Source organism: Aphidius gifuensis, linkage group LG2 (genome assembly GCF_014905175.1).
Source record: "Aphidius gifuensis isolate YNYX2018 linkage group LG2, ASM1490517v1, whole genome shotgun sequence".
Taxonomy (NCBI): Eukaryota; Metazoa; Arthropoda; class Insecta; order Hymenoptera; family Braconidae; genus Aphidius; species Aphidius gifuensis.
Window position 1 is genome coordinate 7,298,203 of NC_057789.1, and position 21,966 is coordinate 7,320,168.

General features: G+C 26.5%; 2 protein-coding genes across 17 annotated transcripts in view; both read right to left on the minus strand.

Annotated features, from left to right (window-relative positions):
- Positions 1–2,530, minus strand: part of LOC122848820 (collagen alpha chain CG42342) — a 95,351-nt gene extending 92,821 nt beyond the window's left edge. For all 16 annotated transcript variants that reach the window (XM_044147167.1, XM_044147168.1, XM_044147164.1 and 13 more), the window contains exon 1: positions 1,529–2,530. In XM_044147167.1, the coding sequence (XP_044003102.1) occupies positions 1,529–1,937 (409 nt within the window). In that variant the 5' untranslated portion in view covers positions 1,938–2,530. The remainder of the gene's footprint in view (positions 1–1,528) is intronic.
- A 15,496-nt stretch (positions 2,531–18,026) lies between these two features.
- LOC122848822 lies at positions 18,027–19,207 on the minus strand. Its single transcript, XM_044147183.1, has 3 exons — positions 19,129–19,207; positions 18,796–19,033; positions 18,027–18,529 (listed from the first exon to the last, which is right to left on the minus strand). The coding sequence occupies exons 1-3, from the start codon at positions 19,159–19,161 to the stop codon at positions 18,054–18,056; spliced, it is 747 nt and encodes a 248-aa protein (XP_044003118.1). The 5' UTR covers positions 19,162–19,207; the 3' UTR covers positions 18,027–18,053.
- Between the last annotated feature and the right edge of the window lie 2,759 nt (positions 19,208–21,966).

The window sequence follows — 21,966 nt, forward strand, 5'->3', positions numbered from 1 at the left end:
TTTTATGGATTGTTTACTGTAGCATTGTAAAGCTATATTTACACAAAACTTCAACAAAACACACTTACACACTTTGTTCAAAGTAAAACTTTTTTTTTATTTTTTATTCTTACAGTTAGTTGTATTAAATAAAGTTTCGAAAGCTTCGTTAAAAATACACTGAACTCTACTAATCAAGCAATCAATCATAATGAGATTTTTTTTTTTTGTTAAAGAGAAAATGTGTTTAATTAAAAAAAATATAAAGAAAAAATAAATAAATGCAACTATTAAAAGTGTTAATTTGAATATCTTATCCTTTTCGATATAGTTATACTCATTTCAATAATGTTACCGGCTTTTACTTTGTTAAGTCACTATAGTGCTTTTGCAGTATTCAAAATAAGCAGAGGATTTGTAGAGGAAAGAGGGAGTCTCGAATAATCTCCGGGGCGCACTCTAACTTCTCTACTACACTTTCACGAAAACTTGCTGCCAGAACCGACCCACATTTTGAGGTTTAATTTATGAGGTTCAACTTGTATATATACATATAAGAAACACACTAAAACTTGTCTCATTTTCTTTCTAATAAAATTACCGATATGTTTTTAAAGTATTGATAACGTCATTGAGTTTGTTTATGTTAAACATCATAGAATGTTTGTTGGAGAGAAACATCAATTAGATAAAGTTACCATTTGAAATTTAATATATAAAATTTTTTTGAATAAATAAACATTTGATGGAATATTGATATGTAAAATAGTTAAAAAATAAAAGTGTTTTTTTTTTTTTTTTTTTTATGGAAAAAAGTTGATTTAGTCTGGACAATCGACGGATTGAATGAGCGAATGTAGTACCAATGACTCGATGGGTTTGACGGTTGAATCACCTAAAAAGCTCTCAGTAATCATTCAACCAAAAAATGACCACACACGTGTGTGTTCACTCAAACTCTTCAGCTACAATTTTATTTTTAATTTATATTTTTTTTTTTCTCATCAGTTGAAAACTCATTCACTTGAAAATATTTGACTAGCGATTTATCAGAATTTTTAATTAATTTATGGATAACAATTCAAAAAATAAATATAAAAAACAAATTCTCTTGATGAATATGATATTTTTACAGAATAAAAAAATTTCATCGACAATGAAAAAAATATTATTTTATCGTAATTCAATCATGTTGATCAGTATAGAAAATTTGAAAAGAAAAAAAAAAAAATAGCTATTCAATTTTTTTATTTTTAATTGAAAATTTTACTTGTTTTTTCACCGATTAAAAAAAAAAAAATAATGAAACAATGAATTGAAATGAATAGAGAATGGAAATTAGATCAACAATTTTGATCCAGAAGTTGTTAAAAAATTTTCAATTATTTATTTTCGATTTTTGTATTATCATTGACGTTATTACTATTTGACCTGTTTTTCAATTGATGAAAAAAGCAAACAAAAAATTCAGATTCAATATGTACCTTCATTATTTTTTGAGGAGTTTAAAAAAAAATTATAATCTAATTAAAAATCAATATTTATTTACCAGCTGGACAGTTGCATTCATTTCCAACGTCTCTCTTAATCCTGATCATTGGTGATTCTGGATAAGGAATTTTTTGTCCTAAAAATGCTTCTTGTACTTCCCTACGTAGTCTTTTAACGATAACTTCTGATGTTTCCTGATGATCACAGCGTGCTTCAAGACTTGCAATTCTTGATTCAAGTTTCATTTCACGATATGCAAGAATACCAGATATACCAATACTTCCTATGCATAATATTAACATTGCCCAATTCAATGAATTTCCATCATTACGATTTATTTCTTTACGAAATTTTTTTGGCATTGTTGCCTCAAGATTTTTACGACCTTGCCAATTTTCAGTTGATTCCATTGTGTTTGTATTAACTAATGGCACGTGACCAATTTTCACCTCCCCCCTGCCCAACATTTTACTTTTTTTTTTTTTTTTTTTTTTACAAAACACTTGTCACTCTTGTTATTTAAATTATTTTATCAATTTTTTTTTTAAATAATATTTATTGATTAATTATTATTCACTCCAAATTTAATACCGAAACTTCATCGTCAATATGCTATTCATCGCGTTCACAATCACTTGGTCATTCAAGACAAACCCATGTTTGTCAAAATCACTTAATAAATACCTAGAATTACACTGTCAAATTTTTTTTTTTTAAATATTTTTAACGTTTCACTTTTGAATAATTCTCTTCACGTAAAAATTCAATTAAACTTTTTTTTTTTTTATTTTAAGCATATGCTGATATTTTTTTTATGACTGTATTTTAGTTAAAATGAGCATTTAAAAGTCACACCTGTTAAACAATACGTCGATTTAAAATATATTTAAAATAATAGTAATTGATAAATAAGTTAATAATAATTTTTTGTATTGATTTGATTGTTGATTTAATTGATAAAATGTGAATATTAAAATGTCATGAAAATTGGAATGATATTTAAATACCATAAGATAAATTTGACACTCGCGAGACGCGCGGTTCCACGGTCGCAACAAGACTGGATGGACAATTGTGCGCGGAGGGTTAGTCATTTCGGGTCTCTTCGTTGTGTTTCGGTTTACATCGGCGCAACACACGCTGGTACGATCTCACCACTCATCGCCATATATATATATAATCATAGCGGGATGGTACAAATTGAACCACCTTCCGGACCACTGGATCAACTCCCATATTTATTTATCTTTTCAACTGTCCAGTCAATGTGCATCTACATATAAACTGATGATGACCACTACAGTACATAAAACTCTCAACAATATTCAAATATACTATATATAAATAATTATTAACAAACGACATTGTTAACTAAAAAAAAAAAAATGCAAAATTACAAATTTAAAAGTATAATAAATAACGCAACATAAAAACTCGTATTATTTTTTCTATAAAATTTTTTTACATTGATAATTTATTCTATGAAAAATTTTTTAAGGTATATGATGAAAAAAAAATAAAATAGAATTTTTAAAAATACAAAACATCGTATTTTTTAATCGTATGATATTTTAAAATTTAACGAAAAAAAACGGTTGCATATATTTGAATTACGAATATGGGGTATTTTTGTAATACGTGTTTTGAAGTTTAAAAAATTTAAAAATATGAAAAATAATAAAAAATTAATAATTCAATTAACGAGGTTTTTAAAAGTCACTTTAAAATATAAATAAATTGTATATGATAAAATTTTGAGTAAACGATTTACAAGTGTCGGTGTTATATTTGAATAAAAAAATAATAAAAAAAAAAAAAAACAAGTTAACAATTGAAAAGCCGCAACGCGCATTTATGCTTGGCTGCTTGTTCAGTGCTCAATGTAATATTCAAACGATATAAACATATAAATGCAAGGGACAATTTCAAGGGCAGTTTAATATATATTTACACGCATGAGTCGCATCAAATTTATATATATATAACAAGTCAAACATCATAGAATATTTTCATGAAATCAAATTTGAAATATGAAAGATATAATTTCTCATTTCGTAAATAAACTCATGAAATTTGACTGCGTATAATAATCATGACTTTTAAAGTATACGATAGACAATTTAATCGATATAAATTAATTTTAAAAAATTCAAAAAACTTATAATGAAATGAATTTCAATGCTTCTTCGATCTTTTCAGCGATAAAGATAGACCAATAATTAATTAAAAGTTAATTCAAGGTTAAGCTTGAGTTCAAATTCCCCTATAAATCGAAACTGCCTTAATTCATCTCTCCTACTTTTTACCATCTATCAGCATATCCATCCAACGATTGCTTTTTGTCTCTGAATACTCAACTAGACCTAAATCTTCTTGGACATTTAATATACAAAAAAAAAAAAAATGCATATTTCATAGGATTGAATTTAACATTAATTTTTAAAATATAGCAACTAAAAAAGCACTTGACGCCTGTACTTAAAATACCCTAAAAAAAAATGTAAAAATAAAAATTTATTACATTCAAAAAAATACATATATGTATATGATAATAATCTCCATGTATAATGTATATAATAAATACGAGATATATAGAATAAAAAGAAAAAAAAAATAATAAAAAATTTCATATCTATTTTTTTTTCTATTCGTCTTTCTCAATTACTATTCAAAAATCATTATACAAGTAATAAAAAAAATGGGAATTTTAAGATAAAAATAACATTACAATAAATGTCAAGTTAAGAAACCAAGATTATATGATGATTATTATATTTTTTTTCTTTTTTTAAATATATATAAAGAATTTAAAATAAATTCGAAACACATGAGAATTAATGCGGGCGTATATAATATGTGGTATGACTGGTCCTCGTCGATTAACTGTCATCCGGGAAGCAAAAGAGTGGAAGTGTATTGAACATGAATGGATTAGACAGGGCTTGCATAACTATTGAGCCAGATGAGGAAATATTGATCGACAAATTGTTCATATAGCTGGCGAAGAAAAAAATTAAAGATAAAACACACGTCAAGATTATAAATGCAAATTATCACGTGAAAATTAAAAAGAAAAAAAAATGATAAAGTGTTGATAGAGAAGTAGGAAAAAAAAAAAAGGTAATGTTCACTTATGTATGGCATTTATAGGGTGCAAGTATGACCCCTCGATATATACACTTGGACTGTCAGCCGCCGGCTAGCCGTGTGCGCCAGGAAGTCATCATATAGACTACTTCCTGGAGCATCTTCCTATTGCACACAAAGCTTTTATGCCTCTCTGTTTTTTCACCCTTTTTTTTTACATTTCATATATTGTATTATCAATACATAAAAATTATTTACAACTCACAATAATCATATTTTATTTATATTTTTATCGATAATTTAAATGATAAGATTTTCCATGTGATTAATAAAATTAATATGTATATTTTTTTTTGTTTAATTATTGATAAATTAAAAATTAAATTATTTATGAGTTGATGATAAAATAAATGAAAAGTGTGATAATGTATTTGACAGGTTGATATTAATATTTTAATTTTTTTTTTTTTAAATATCTTACGCTAGGATACATCAAAACATCTTCACATAATTATTTATATAAACATCTTAAGTCACACCGTGACTTTTGATAAATGCAGTGTCATGTCAAATTGAATATGTATGTATATTAGCTCGTTTCAATTTATTTATTTATTTTTTTTTTGCACACCCAGAGCAACTTTATCAGACCGAAAATAAAAAAAAAAAAAAAAACTTGATTGATTAATATTTAGAGGTCTTTTAACGATTAAGTGTGTTATTTATTTGAAAAAACATCGTCAAACTGAAGATTATCTTATTTTTTATATTTCAAATAAGCCATTCAATTTTCAAACAATTATTATGAAAATAAAGAATTTTTTTATATTGGTTTTTTATTATTTTAAGTTGTTAAATTATTAGTGAGATTAAAGTGTCGTTGTCGTCGTCTTGGCGGCAAGATATAATCGTTTAAGATTATATGAAATAAACGTTATTTGAAAATGGCATGTGTTATAGTCTTTTTTTTTTTAGATGAGAAAAGTCGAAGATCACACAGCAGTAAAAAGGTGGCACGAATTGCAACGTAGAAATGGGTTTGGCCCGCAAATTGCAGAATCGCGAATGCGCTTGTTCACCTCGACAAATATTGTCACACACCTTTCTTTCTTTATTTTATCTTTGTTTTTTTTTTCTCTTATATCTTTGTTTATTCTTTGTGAAAATATACAAGTTAATATTATATCGAAATTTTTTTCTATTTTTTATGTAGTCCCGTTTATAATTGCTGTGTAAATTTTGGAAAATTTCTACTTTGCGTTTTCTTATGAGAATTTGTTCTATTCTAATCAATTTTTAATTTAGCAATTGAAAAAAAAAATTGTTTTAAAGCTTTAAACAAAATTTCATAATTTGTCTTGGATACAGGACATGATACAGTGTTTTTTTATAAAAAGTAAAAACTCCAGAACAAACAATGAAAAAAATTCATAGCTGTGTATACAAATGCATATCGTGAATATTTTTTTTTTCATTTCCCAGTATCTCTAAATATATGCAAGACAAAAAATAGGATAAATAAATAAAAAGAAATATGAAACCTGAGGATACATTGAAAGACAAGCATTATTACATCGATCGCTTCATTCAATTTTCATATCGTCTGCACGATTTGCTAATAATAATATTTCAATATGAAATACTAAAAGCCTGACGTCAATTCTGCAATATAGAAATAAAATAATGGAAATAGAAAATTTATAATTCTATATAATCAAATTAAATTTATACATTAATTTTTAATGAATTTACGAAAATAAATATTATGTATGTGAATTTTTTAAAAATTCATAGAAAATAAAAAATGATATGGTGACTATTTTTGTATATAAATTTAAAAGTATACTAAAAATAAAAATTTAAAGGATAATTTTAAAAGTTAAAGAAAAAATAAATGATCCCAGGAAGTACATGTAAAAGTCAAATGGCTTTTTATTATTATTTTTTTCACCAAGCTTTTCAGAGCAACGATTCAAAACTTTAAATGTTTTATTTTATGTTATTTTTATTTTGCAGCTACATAATATATATAACACACATCTTGAAACTTTTGTTGACAATTTTTACCTTGCTGCAGTACGTGAATGTATCTTTCGGGGTTTCTTGATAAATGTTAAAATTTCAAACAAAATTTAGTACACGACTATAGTCATTAGCAATGAAGGGTCTCCAGAGAAACTTAGTTGACCGAAAAACGAACAAGTATTCGAAAAAAAAAAAAATACCAAAACGTGACTAAAGATAATATTAATTCCAACACAAGAGATTAATAAAAAATCTCTTGAAAATAAAAATAACTTTATTTCTTTTTTATATGTCAGTTTTAAAATGGAAAATTTCAGTCTTAAAATATTTTTCTTTTTTTTTATAATTATATATCCTTTATCATGTGTCAAATTTAAAATAGTCTGAAAATTTTTCAAATGCTACAAACTGTGATCAATATAAAAATCAGTTTTTTTTTTTTTTAAATTTCAAAAATCCATATAAATTTAAAAATCCACTTGCGAGTTGATAATTATATATAATAATTTTTCTAATTAATAAAGAAATTTTAATTTCATATAAAAATTAAATTAATGTTCATTAAATACAAAATGAACCATGAGCTCTAAGGTGGATAGATAAATAACAACCAAGAAGAGTATTGTTGTGATGTTGGCTGCAGGATATAGAAGGATTTTCTAGCAAACAATAGAAGCACTTTCAGTCTTGTAAATAATTAATAGACATATATTTAAAACGTCGTCAAGTATATGGTATTATATGCCATCGACACAACAAAATTCAAGACAAAATATATTATTAAAAATTTAATAACAATTCACTGATTTGTGCTTTTAATATCCATGCTTTTTTTTGTCACTAATTATTAACGAGATAAAGAAAGCAAAAATAACACTGTCAAATACCCTCGATATATCAGTCTGTATCTCCACAAGCATTTTCACCAATTCTGTTTAAATTTGATAAAGCCCAACTCGAGTCTCTTGATGTATAAAGAGACAAAATGTATAGACATTAAAATTTTGTAAAAATTAAAATGATTAAAAGGTCTAGAAAAAAAAAAAAGGGTATATAAACTAGAGGTGATTAACTCAGAGAAGAAAAAGAAGAAGAGAAATGCAAAATAAATTTTAGATTGTACTATGCTACTGGTGCTGTCGTCATTCGTTATATACACTCCCTTTTGGTCCATGATCCCGCGAGAGTATGAGGTATACTCGTACAAGAGGAGTAAAAAGGGGGATGTTAAAATATACTATAGAGGGTAAGAGAAATGACCAGAATACTATATAGTTACCCTCCTCACTGAATAACCATGCACGCACATACACAAGCTTTCATTCAAAGAGCTTGAATTCAAATTTATATATCATATATATATGTCCACTCTTATCCAGCCATTTGCCCAATGCGTTCATGTCCGCACGTGCTGCAGGCTGTCCCGCAAGGGTCGAAAGGGTGAACGGTAAACCATAGACATATATATCATATAGATGGTATTAGTGAAACAAAGCCTGTAAAGATACAGTTTGTATTCAGCTAGCTATAGCAAAGAGTCGTTCGTGACATGTTATTCGACCAACAAGAAATTTTATTTTATATTTAGTGTATATTGCAGATTCGTGGACATGCTTGCTGCATTGAGATACATGAATATTTTATAGTTTAAATATATGTATGTAGACTAGAATATTCAGTGATGACTGCAGTTATGCTATTTCAACTATTGATGATTACATATGTATATAATTTGGAAGGGTAAATCCTTGGGAAACATGATAAGGTCGAGAGCCTGATGTGGTGCAATGGTTGTACCATAACATCAGTGGGCTTTATACCCTATCATGCTTTTCTCTGTGACTTGTGATAATTATAATAGTATATTGTGATTGTCGAATAGAAGCTGCTGTAGCATCTAGTTAATGCATCTGTGGATTTGTATATATCCATTATGCTATTACCAGTGTAAATGATGGTGAATATATTCAAGATATTCTACGTTTAATCACACAGACAATAGTCTCGTTCTTCTTTATTGTCTTCATAATTTTTAATATTAAATATAATAATTATTAAATATACGTTGTTTTCGTTTATTAATGTGACTTTTTGATGAGGTTATTAGATATCTCATTTAAACATTAATCATTGAAAAATTACAATTTATATTTCTCAATGAAAATTGTAATAAATGTCATATATTAACTTAAATTATACAAATAATTAAATATTTTTTACAATTGTAAAAAAAAATCTTTAAATCTTATAAATCATATTAAATGAGAAAAAAACTTTTTATTTCTGTAAAACTTTTTAAATAAAAAATCGAACGTAACAAAATTAGTAATAATAAAAATTACGATTTCGAAAAAAAAAAAAAGCCAAACGGTGCCAGAAAATTAAATGCTCGATTTATCGTTCCTCATTACCTTGGACAAAAGTTTTTTGTCCTGTCTTCGTTTTCGATAGTAGTTAAATGGAATAAAATAAAAAAAAAAAATTGTATAAAAGCAATGATGACGACAAGGAAAACGAGATAATAAAAGAAAGAAATAGTAAAATACAAAAAAAAAAAAAGAATTTATGATAAAAGAGAGTCTGGAAATAGAACGAAGAAAAAAATAATAAAAACAGTAGAAAAAAAAAAAACTATATACGACTCAAGAGGGTTTACGGAGGAAAAAAAAAAATCCTAAAAACTCTTGCGACACGAAGAGTTAACAAACTAATTTGCATGCAACCAACGTGCAACATCTCTTGACTGTAACCACGTGACTGTTATATGCGGGGTGAAGAAGCTTTTCTAGCAAAAGCTTAACTTACTTGACGCCATTCTTTTATACAACTGTGGTTTTTTTTTTTTCAAAGCTTACACTAAATATACATGATCAATAATAAATATTTTCTTTAAATTATTATTTCAATTATCTTTGCATAAAAGTCATAGTAAAAACAAACATATATTCAAATTAAATTTGTAATAATAAATAACATAAATATTGTAATTAGTATTTAAATAAACTCGCGTGCATGTGAATAAAATAAATGCTAATATTAATTTTAATATACCAACAGTTTAATGGCTATTTAAAAATGATAAATAATGATTTATTTATATATTTAGTCGTTTAAAAAAAATATAAAACTATTAGTTTGGCTTAAAATGCGTATTCTGGTTTGAGTAACGAGACAGAATAATTGAGTAAAAATATAAAGCAGTTGAATAAGTTGGAATTACGAGACGCAAGTGGATACTTCCCTCTTGACCAGTACCACTTGTTTTCACTATACATCTTTCATGTCTATATATTTTTTTTAACCGCATATACTTTTTTCATTCACAACAAATTCAAACATGCGCTCAAATCCATTTTTCATTGATAAAAATATTACAAATTAAATTTACAAATATTTTAAATTTATTTCTACAATTTATCAATATATATTTTTTATTTATTTTTTTTTCTTCGTTCACAACAACAATATATTTTTGTCAGCTGGAACCACGCAATAAACTTCGATATTGTGAAAATAAAAAAAAAAAAAAAAGCTCAACCTTCGGTAAACGCTTTTCGGTGACATATGGCAAAACGAAAATATAGGTCAAGCTGTCGCCTATACTTTTTCATTCAACTGCAATAATATAACACTTGCCAATGTCATATACAATATCGCAATATTCTGAAAAGAATTTTTTCCGATATATTGAACAATGCATAAGACGACAAAAACTTATTTTTACCAAAAATAATAACAACAATATTATGTTTTTAAAATTTCACAAAGTAATAAAGCTTTTATTTATTTTTATTTTTTCATTTGTATATTTATATATAAATAAATTTCTTTTTTTTAAAAAAAGTATATTTGCCTGTAGTGTTTAAATTACTCGTGCATAATTTAAATCATTGTGACAAATAAAATTCCTGGATTAAATGGTAATTGTATATCAAGTGTCAAGTACAATCAATTTATAAAAAAATAAAAAAATATAAGTGCATTATGACTGTTTCAATGAAAAAAAAAAATTCAGTGAAAGTGGGAAGTTTAAATATATAAATTTAGTTATCACAGGAAGATGTATATTGTCGTATATTAAAATAAGTATAGAATTAATAAAACCGCCTAGTGTGTGATTTTAAAAAACCCACATGTCAACCTATTTTATTGCTAAGAATAAAAAATAAAATAAATGAATAAATAATTTAAATAAAATTCACACGTATATGTGACCAAGACAAGATAACAGACTACGATAGTCATTGATTATATTACGAGATAAAAATAAAAAAAAAAAATAGAGAAGTGTGAATTTAATATTTGAATTAATTGATTTTAAATCATGAAAGAATTTCACATGGTATATGTATACATAGGCTGTATGTATATTTAACAAACCGATGAAGTTTGGTGGGCGAAAATTGTCTGGGAAAAATAGGGACTTGATAATTCAACAATGTTGAGAGGCGTGAATCAAACACACCAAGCGCACCTCCACGGTCAAGCACAAACGTTTTATTAACACGCAACTTTACTCTCGTGTACATATATATTCAAACGACGACGACAACGTTTGTTCGCCCACACAAAAAAAAAAAGAAAAATATCTCACTGTGATTATTATTTTATTGTACTAATAGAAAAATATATAAAATAATTTATAAATCCAACAGGATTAAATTATATTGTCTCAAATTTACAAATGATTTATAAATTAAAATAACAACTTGCATTAAATTACAGTGTATCATTAAATAAAATTAAAATTTATATTTATGTATTTATTTACTTGTCCATATTGAAGCATTTGAATTTTATTTCAATTCTTTTTTTTATCTATTTATTTTAAATGTAAAGTTTAAATGCAGGTGCACACGCAAGGGATGAGAACAAGAAAATGGCAATTAATTTTTATAAAAACATCAGTATAAAGGAAGCCTAAAGAGGCGGAAGCGATGGTAAAATTTATATAGTTGTAGAGTCTCATTGAGAGTGTGGGCATGAGAAAATTAAATTAAGTCAAAGTATCATAGGCGGCTAAAAGCTGCCTTTGTAATGGATAAATGTATGCGACACATTGTGATATAGTATAAAGCAAGGTATTATACAAATATACACACATGCATGCATGCATTTAATATATGATAATAATTAATAATTAATATTGCATGTATTTTATTTTTGGCTATGGGGACCAATCACTTTATCTGATACGCATAAATTGTTATTTAATTATTAAAAATTGCTGTTAAATTGTAAGAGTCATTTAATTTGATAAAAAAAATTTGGTAAATTTGTAAATTTTTCATGACGAAAGTAAAAGAACATTGTAATGAGATAAAATAGAGAGAAAAATGATGAATTATCAAATGCAACTCACGAACATTTAACAGTGTTGAGAGTAAAATAAAATAACACCTTGGAACCCTAACAACTCTGACTCAACTCTGGGAATCAAAGTTTTCTTCTTCTTCTTCTTCATCGTCTTCACTTTTTTTTTTTTCTTTAACATATTATTTTTATATTTATTTATTTTTTATTCAAGGTGGTGCTACTGTACGATTCGAATGTTTTCAAAAAGTTTTTCAACGACTTCTAAGGCAAAAATCATAAACTCACAAATTCAGATCACGTATTGCGCGTGCCAGCCTGTCTTAGTTTTATATATTTATTTTATTTCAAAATTTTTTTTTTCATCTAAAACCCTAATGAGAATCTTTTTTTTTGCATAGTTTTTGTGTCATTTCAATTGGTCCCATCGAAGAGTTTCGAAGAGTTTCGATAAGTTTTGAAGAGTCGAAGGAAAAAAAAAAGGAAGCAAGTTTATTTCAACGATTTCTTTTGAGCACCATATCAACGTGTATGACAAGAGCTGCCATCACGTAACACAAATATATATATACACTGCCATACATGTACATCAAAAATACAAAAAACAACAACTGCGTTAAACACGAATGAACAGGTGAAGATACATGAATAAATGCATTTATAAATTACAAAAAACTGCATTGCAGAATTTCATTTTAAACTTTCAAAAAATTCATCATATATATATTTCAAAAAACACCAAGATGAATATAAATTTCAAGAACAAAAAAAAGAATTTCTATACAATTTTGATTATTATAATTTTAACGAGTTGTCAAAGGTAAAAAAAATTTTATTATAAATATTCCCCTAAGCTTGAAAAAGAGGTGGAATATTTTTTATGATATTTGAATGGCCATCGGGACTTTGGGGTTTTTATATGCTAATATCTATCAAACTTATGGGTGGCCCCCCATGTAGAATATTCTTGATCAGTGATCACACAAATAAACGACACACACACACATAGATCTAGCTATGAGAATAGAGCTACTAATTGCACGTATCCCTATATAATAACATTGCTATTTTGTTGCCGTGAGGATGTTGAAGAGTTGCCACGATAAATAGAAAATAACTATGAGAAAAAAATTAAATGCCTTTGGGCTTTATAATCTGTAGAATTATAGATGATACTAGGTATGAATTTAGCTTAGAACAAAAATTTAAAGAGACAGATTTGGGTTTTTTTTTTTGCACTATTACAATATGCCTCAAAGAATACTCAAGTATATTCAACTCAATGGAATTTGACGTTCAATTTTTAATTACAACAGGGACGAATTTTAAAAAAAAAATAAAAAGACGTGACATTCTCCTCTTATTTTAATATGAAATTACATGGCTGGTTATTTTTTTTTTTTATTTATTTTAGCTTTAATAATACACATGCAAATATCCCTATTCACCAATGACATTTGCATATTGATTTTTTGAGTTTCGTAAAAGACAATAATAATTTATTTCTATGTTCATCTGTCTGTCGCATTTGATGACCTTTTTCATGATAATTATTTTTTTTTATATATTTTTTTTTTTTTTTAATAATAACATTTACATAAACGTTTAGGTTTTTTTTTAAATTATATGCACCCTGGAGCGTTTTCTTATATATATAAGTAGCAGTTACAGAATGCAAAAAAAAAAGGGAAAAAAAAAAGAAAGACATGAGAATGAAATGCATGATCGTAACAGGAAAATTTAGCCAGAAGGGAATAGAGAGTCTGGACCTGTCCCTGTAGTCTCATCGTATTCAAAATGAAAAGGATATGAATTTTCGTGAAAGCACGTCTATAAGCTAAAAGGTCCATAACATAAAGGTACTTTTATCATTATTATTTATTAAAAAAAAATTCTAGATTAAAAATATTTCAACATATTGATATTTAAAAAAATATATTACTAAAAGTTGATATCAATTATTAATCAAATGGTAAATTACATTATCTTGAAAATTTATTTTTTTTTTTAAAAAAAAGATAAAAGCAGAAAGACAAAAATATAGTGTTTTCAATCCCCTACGAATATCAGCCACAGTAAATGACAATGCACGTCGCTTTTTCAGTTTAATTAACGATTCTACTCAAATTCTGAATTTTTTTAATTTGAATGTTTTGTTCTTTTTCTATATCTGCCAACACTCTTTAATTTTTTTTTCTAAAGTCTCATTTGTTCAGCGTGCATTTATGTCGTTCAAACAAATAATGTTACAGTGTTCCTAATACCTTGATGAAACAATGCAGCCGTCTAATGGAATCTGGGTATTATACAATTCTCTTGTCGACGAATGAAAACGAATGAGTTTGATAATGTTATTTTTCACGGAAATGATATAATACATATATTGATATGTCCACCATCTCGCTCTATTTTCAATTTAAAATTTCTACTTACATCCTATTTGTCTCTAACAAAAAAATAAAAGACTTGAATTAAATTTGTTCCTTCGAAAAAATTGTTTTAACCAATGTCTCATGCATCTGTGTATTTTTTATTTTACAGGTAAAAATATTTGGTTAATTTACTTGATAAAAAATTGTATATAATATATTGTTTTATAAATGAATGAAAGGAAAATAAAAAAAAAAAAAAAACTTGCAAGCAAATTAGTAACGACCAAAGAGTGATGATAGAGCCAATAATATTGGTCCATTAATAAACTCACTGATGGGTAAAATAGTTGAAGTATATAAATAAAAATAAAAAGAGAAAGGAAGAGTGTATGAATAAAAAAAAAAAAAAAAGGAAATAAATAAAATGCTAGTTACGGTTTGACAAATGCGATCAAGACTAGTGACTGGTGTTCTGTATATATATACTGTATCGAGTCTGTTCAATTTGTAAAAGAGGGAGATCCTACAAAGGGGAAGTATATTGGCCGCTGATGAGGTTATTCCGCTCTCTTTGGCCCCCTCCAGGAAATGACGTCACGTCGTCAGTTTAACAGAGACAATATTGAGAATAGAATTAAGCAAGCTTTTGGAAAAATACTATACAATATTTAATTTTAATAGGAGTTTAATAAATAATAAGAAAACATCAAAAAAAATGACTGAAATTTACTAAATATAAAACATTTTATGGAGTTATCAAATCTATATCAAATCAATCACAGATAATACACACACAAATTGCAAAATAATGTACTTGTTGTGACAATTAATATTTTCAATATTTTCTTTGTTTTGTACTCACCATTGTTGGGAGAGACGTCAAGCTTATCAAGGCTTTGATGAGACTATTTCTCTGCACACATTCACTCAAACACTTATCACTGAAACAAAAAAAAAAATGATAGTTATTCTTTTAATATTGAGAAAAATTATTTTCATTTTTTTATTATATTATGTTCACTATAATTTAATAATTTAATTGAAAAAATAATCGAAATAATATTACAGTAAAAAAAATTGATGAATAAAAATAAATTGATATCTATAGAAATTTATAAAACGACAAACGGAAATAAAAAAAAAATTTATATACATGTTTTTTTTTTTTTATTAAAAAATTTTAGTGTTTTTTATTGTACATCAATATGTAACTGACTGATGATGAAGCTGAGATATCATCAGTATACATATAGACACCATCATCTAAAGGGTAGTTGGATCCCTCGATTGGAGGGGTACATTTCGATTTGCTTTATAGCCTGCATGGTAAGTCACATGGGGAATACTAATACGACAATCGAGCCTAGCACACATACTATATGTAGATTGTACTCATATGAGGGTCTCTCTGTGTCCCGTCAATTATCCAGGAGCTGAGGCGCGTAATAGCCCCAACGACAGCTTCAGGAAATTGCACGACAATCATTTCCTTTCTATCTATGGCTGAAAGCAATAGAGAGCAATGATAACAGCCACGTCCAAACTTCAATACTTTTACTTTTTTTTTTTATTTATTTTTCATATATTAGCCTTTTTTTTTTTTTTTTATATAACAATAAAACGTGTGAAAAAATAAATATATTTCCATCATGAAAAATGGGTTTGTATAAAAAAAATTTCATTTAAAAAAATATTCCATCTTGTTTGTAATGAAATAGACAAATTGAATGGAAAAAAAAGAAAAAAAAAAAGTTTTATATACAAGTCTGCTGTCAGAGTGTTCATTTGAAAAGTAGATAGTATATAAACATGACTTTACTATGCAAATTTAATGAGCAAGATAAAGTTGTAAATTGTCAAGGAGAAAGCCATTTTCAAAACTTAGCCGATTATCAAAATCCAAGTATATTTATCTTCATTTTCCACAACTATGACTCACAACAGGAGTCCAAAAAAAAAATTAGACATACCTATATAAAAATAAAAAAAAAAAAATTGAAATAAAACAAAGTAGCTTGAGAAAAATGAGTACTTGAGGAATATTTTCCCCTCTCAAATATCTTAATTACATTTTACTCCAAAATGAAGTTTCTCATCTTCACGCCTTGTCTTTATATTTATATTTTTTTTTTATTGTTTTTTATTACTCATATACACAAGCCAGACTTTAACTCTTAGTCTTCTTACTAATCTCTGAAATGTTGAAACGTATATATCCAGCAAAGCAGGGAGTCGTTTAATTTGAAAAGTCACTGAGGGGTTGAAAAAGACCCCACACAACTAGGCGAGAAAAAAATATGAACTTTATATTTTTCCTTGATGTATATATAACTATAACAAGCCATCCAGATGAAAAACATATATAGAGATCATAAAATTTTGCATCTGTAATATGACAAGCAACAACAACCCCGTTATATATATCTTTGTTTTTTTTCTTATTCAAAAAAAGGGGTGAATGTTTTTCATATAATTGCTGTATTTATAATTGTAACTCTCATCTCACTTTCAAGAGTTTTTCCATGACTACAATGAGAAACCCAGTCACCAATTTACAGCAAACAATATAATAAATAATAATAGAAGAGACTGAGAAAATATAAAACAAGATGTAAAATTGATCTGGTGGTATGAATCTTGATGTTTCCGGTGTAATAGAAACTTTGGCTTTGAAGGAAATAAAAAAAAGATATGTCAAGAGGCCAGAGGTTGAGAAGAACACTTGAAAAGTCTCAAGTGCAGTGAGCTCAATGATCCATTTAATTGAAATACATATATATAAACAATGAATATTGTGATATTTAATTGGAGAAAAATTTTCAATGATAATAAGGTAAATTTGTATCATTATAAATCTGTATAAATTGTGTCTCATTGTGTCTCATCGTTATTCTACTTGCATATAACAAATAGCATATTTCAATTGCTTCGAAAAATAGTTGATTTTTCTTGACTATACACACACACTTTTATTTATTTTTTGTTTAAACTTTATTTATTTTTTTATATTGTCTTTCAAGACTGTTTCTATTCATTCTTCTCAAGTACAGCAGCACATTTACTTGGCTTCACTACATACTTTCTTATTGCAATTTTAACTTTAACTTGACTTGGCTTGCAATTTCAAATTACTCCCCTCTGTTCCCCCCACATGTTCGACATGCACAATTTCTTCGAAAACACCAAGAAATGAAAAAGGATAGCAACACTGTAAAACTCTGTCTTGAAATCGTGTCTTGAATAATGAAGAATTTAGTCTTATCCTTTTTTTTATTCTGATCCAACTGAATTTTACACCCTACCTTTCACAACTTTTTCTCATATACTCATTGTATCTATAGATTGTTAAACTCTATTTGTACATAAACGCTTTAACATTTACCAGTAAATACAATCTTTGATTTGACACATAAAACCATTTAATTTTTTTTAATTTAAAAACTTAAATATACACGATTTTTTTTACGCTTTGATAGACAAATTACACTCGCTCAAATTATATGCCAATTTAATTTTAAAATTCCTTGAAATTCATTAAATACTTAGAGAAAAAAAAATCAACGAAATAAAGCCTAGATGATGTTAATTGTTAATGATAAAATCATTAATAAATTATCAATTCAAATGATTTAAAAAAAATCAATAATAAATATTTGTAAAATATATTTCTTTTACAAAAAAAAAATAATCCAACTAAATTGGCTTTTGAACAAATAAAAAAAATTTATGACAATGAAAAAATTAAACAAACATAAAAAAAAATATTGAGAAATGTTTATTCAGAGATTAAGCTTCAATATTATCATCATGTTCGCGTGAAAATTTGTATTGACCAAATGGTTGGCTATTGTGAATATTATTGGTAGCCATGTATGAGTAAACACGTGAGCCACGTGTTACTGGCAAATATCTGCCATATTTTGATAGTACGAGTGCCAAAACTGGACTAGGTGGTGGATGAATTGGACTATTATATCCTTTATTACAAAGAAGCCAATCGAGGGTTGTGATAGCCGAGGCAACTGTTTGTGCTGAATAATCAAAATTTTTTTCTCCACGTTCGTGTGATTTCAAAGCATTGGAAAATGTGTGACCAGTTGATTGTAATGTTGTTATTTCATGTTGACCGTCATTTACAAATTGCTGATATTCGGTGTCAATGACCTCTTCTTGTACAGGTCTTGTTGGTGTTTCATACTCAACAATACTATCTCCAATAATTCCCGATGGACGATATATCTTTTTATCAAATTTTGAAACTCCTATTTAAATTATAAACTTTATTTTTATTACATAAATTTTTTTAGTTTGCGTTAAAACAAGCCACAGTTGATCCAACTCAAGTACATATTTCATTTTTATTTTAACGCATATATAAAATAAAAATTTTCAAGTAAAATTAATGTGTTAATTATACACAAAACTTTTTAATGTATACTTTATCAAGATTGAAATATGTATTTGAAATTAAATCAACTATTAAATGTTGTAATTTTTCATAAATATAATGATAATATTGTTGACTTACTATTGGATTGTGTTGATGAAGTATAATGCTCATTTTTAACAATGGGAATAATCCCAAGAGGTGATTTTGTGGTAAGAATAACTTTGTGATCATGATAATAATCAAGATCTTGTTTTATCTTGGAATTTTCAACTGGTAAATACTCTCGGGATAACTGATGTGTTGAACTGAATCCTGATGATGCTCCTGATGATCGATTTGATATCGGTATTCCCTTGGCAGACCATGCAATTGTAAGCTAAAATAGAAACCAAGTAAATGTGTCTATGATATATATGTATTCAAGTTTATTCATTTGGGAATATACCAAAAATAAAGTAACTTTAAACCTACCAATGAAACAGTGACCAATACCAAAGTGATCATTGCAATGTCTCAACACAAGTGGTACTGGTTTCAATCAGGTCATCTTGCATTTATATATACACTTCTATGAGTTGTCTAATGGACAAAACGTGTCCAACACAGGAAGATCATCTTCACTTTTTATGTTTTTTTTTTTTCATTTAAATTACTTTCTTTATTGTATATTTTTATATACTTTTAACTTTCGTAATCTTTTGTGAGAGAATTGGTTTTTTTAAAAAAATTATAATTGCTATTGCAAAATTGCAAATTTAAAAGAGCAACTTATTTTATCATCAGAGTGAAAAAGTCAAATTAAATTGTCGCTTAAATGAATAGAAAATATCAGAGAGCTAGTTAATAATTATTTCATCAGCAAGAAAAACGAATTATTATATTTTATTATTTAAAAACGACAAAGCTATCAATTGCTGAACGAAACGTTGATGATAATATACCTCATACTGAATATTTTCGTTTCGTTATTGACAGTCGGTTCTTGATACGACAACGAAAAGCACAAAAGCATGCTTGACGATCACTGATCCCGAGTACAACTTAAATTTAATGTTACCATTGATAACATTAAATTATTAATATCAACAGACAATCGAATGAGTAATATTTAAATTTAAAAAACCTGTTTGATATAATTTAAAATCACTATGATTCAATGAATCAAAAGCAAATCGGTGCTAATAGAAACAACAAATGGTACTTAAAAATGAGCATAATCAATAACACCAACATCATCAGGTATTATTAATTTTTCGAGTACTAGAAATATATAATTTACTGATAAAATATGCAGCAGATAAAGAGGGCTGATCGCAGTGATGTTTGTGGATAGTTAATGTTGGATTTTTCATCATCAAGAATTCATGATTGTTAAAACAAAAAGCGATATAAATACTCTCAACGATAATTTAATATTATAATCAACATTTAAGCTAATTAATAATCCAGCTGAAATTATTTTGTCTTGAGTTAATATATCTATTAAAAATCTGATGTAATTTACCTCATTTTAGTTTTGCTTCAGCTGTATCAATACGATCAACGATTACGATATCAAATACCAACAATTAGTATTTAAATTTACGTTTAATTTTCTTGGTAATTCGAGTGTGACATACTCAATCAATCGTAAATTAAATTGTTTAGAATCACTTCCATGACTTTCTAATCCAGCAGATGTCTTGACCAGTTCTACCTATAATTTCGTCATTTAAAAAAACGTAAATATATTAGCCGTAATACTTGTCCATCAACAACACCATCACCGTTTGTTTACTCATAATTTGAATGCATACAACATGTATAAATAAATTAAGTCAATAAGTGGCTCTAAAATAAAGACTCGCTAAATTTACAAAATAATAAAACGACGCCATTTTGGCATATTGAATAATTGAAATGAAAAATATTATTGTGATGCAAACTCATGACAAAAAAACAAAAGATAAAATAATGAAAAATTATTTAAATTATATTTCAATGTGTACATAGTAAATAATAATGAAAAAAAAATATAATATTTACTCACTATTTCTATACTTGTTGACGCTTTTTTTTTTTTTTTTCGCCAACAACATTTTGGACAATGCAAATTGCAATGTTCAGTTTTTTTGAAAAATATTCAACAACCGACACTAATTTATAAAACAATACTTTTATAACGGTTTTTTTAATTAATTAAATTGTAAATTTATACTTTTTAGCTAATTAAAACTGTTGATTGAGACACTATTGAAGGAACATAATAAACAATTGATGAGCAATTATGATGCCACCATCTCCGATTGTTTTTTTTTTTTTTTTTATTATTATTATTTAATGAACACTAAGGACGAAACCCTTTGATTCAAAATGGAGCAGTGATGAGCGCGACATCTTACAGCGAAAATATTGACTATTGATTGTCGGTAAAACAGATTTTATTTAAAATTTAAATTTTATAAAATTTAAAAAATATATATAAAATGTTTGTATAAAAGATAAATGTTTAAAAAAATTATTTCTAATAAATAATAAATTGATAAATAATTTAATTTACTTGAACGGTATTATTCTTAATTGAATATTTAATTAAAAAATTTATTATTTATTTATAAATAATTAGATTTAAGTACTGTTATTCATTTATACATTTGTCAGAGTGTTTTTTTACAAAGACTATATGAATGAGTGACTCAACAAGTTTATTAAATTTATTTTTATAACATTAAATACTGATTAATTAATTTAAATAAAAATTATTTATCAACAGGAAGAAATGGCTTTATTATAAAAACCAAAAGATTGATAAAAAGAACCACGGTACCACAGGAACCACAAGAACAAGAAATTACACATCGAAATACAAGTATAAATAAATGATCAACAACAAATCTGGTATTGATAATTTAATAATAAAATTATAATTCAAAAAATAATTATCAATTTTAATGAAAATATATTAATTAACTTTAGGATTAATCAAACACTGATAATGATGAACGTCTGAAATTTTTATTATCCACTGAAATAAGCGCGAACTAATATTTTTCAAATGAAAAAAGCATGATCTAAGGACGCACGCGTTATAATACATCTGTCACTATTTCACAGTATATATTTTGCTTTCGAGGTCTTGGAATTTCTTGGAGTCAGTTTGCGTTTGACTCGCGTTCACAACTGTGCATGTCTATACGTCTCAATCGTTAACAACATATCATTAGTTTATTCTTCAACATGTTAAAATAATAATTTAGCCAATAGTTAAAACCAGTGATTAATTATTTCAATTATCATCCACAAAAATAAATCCCATTTTCAACAAAAAAA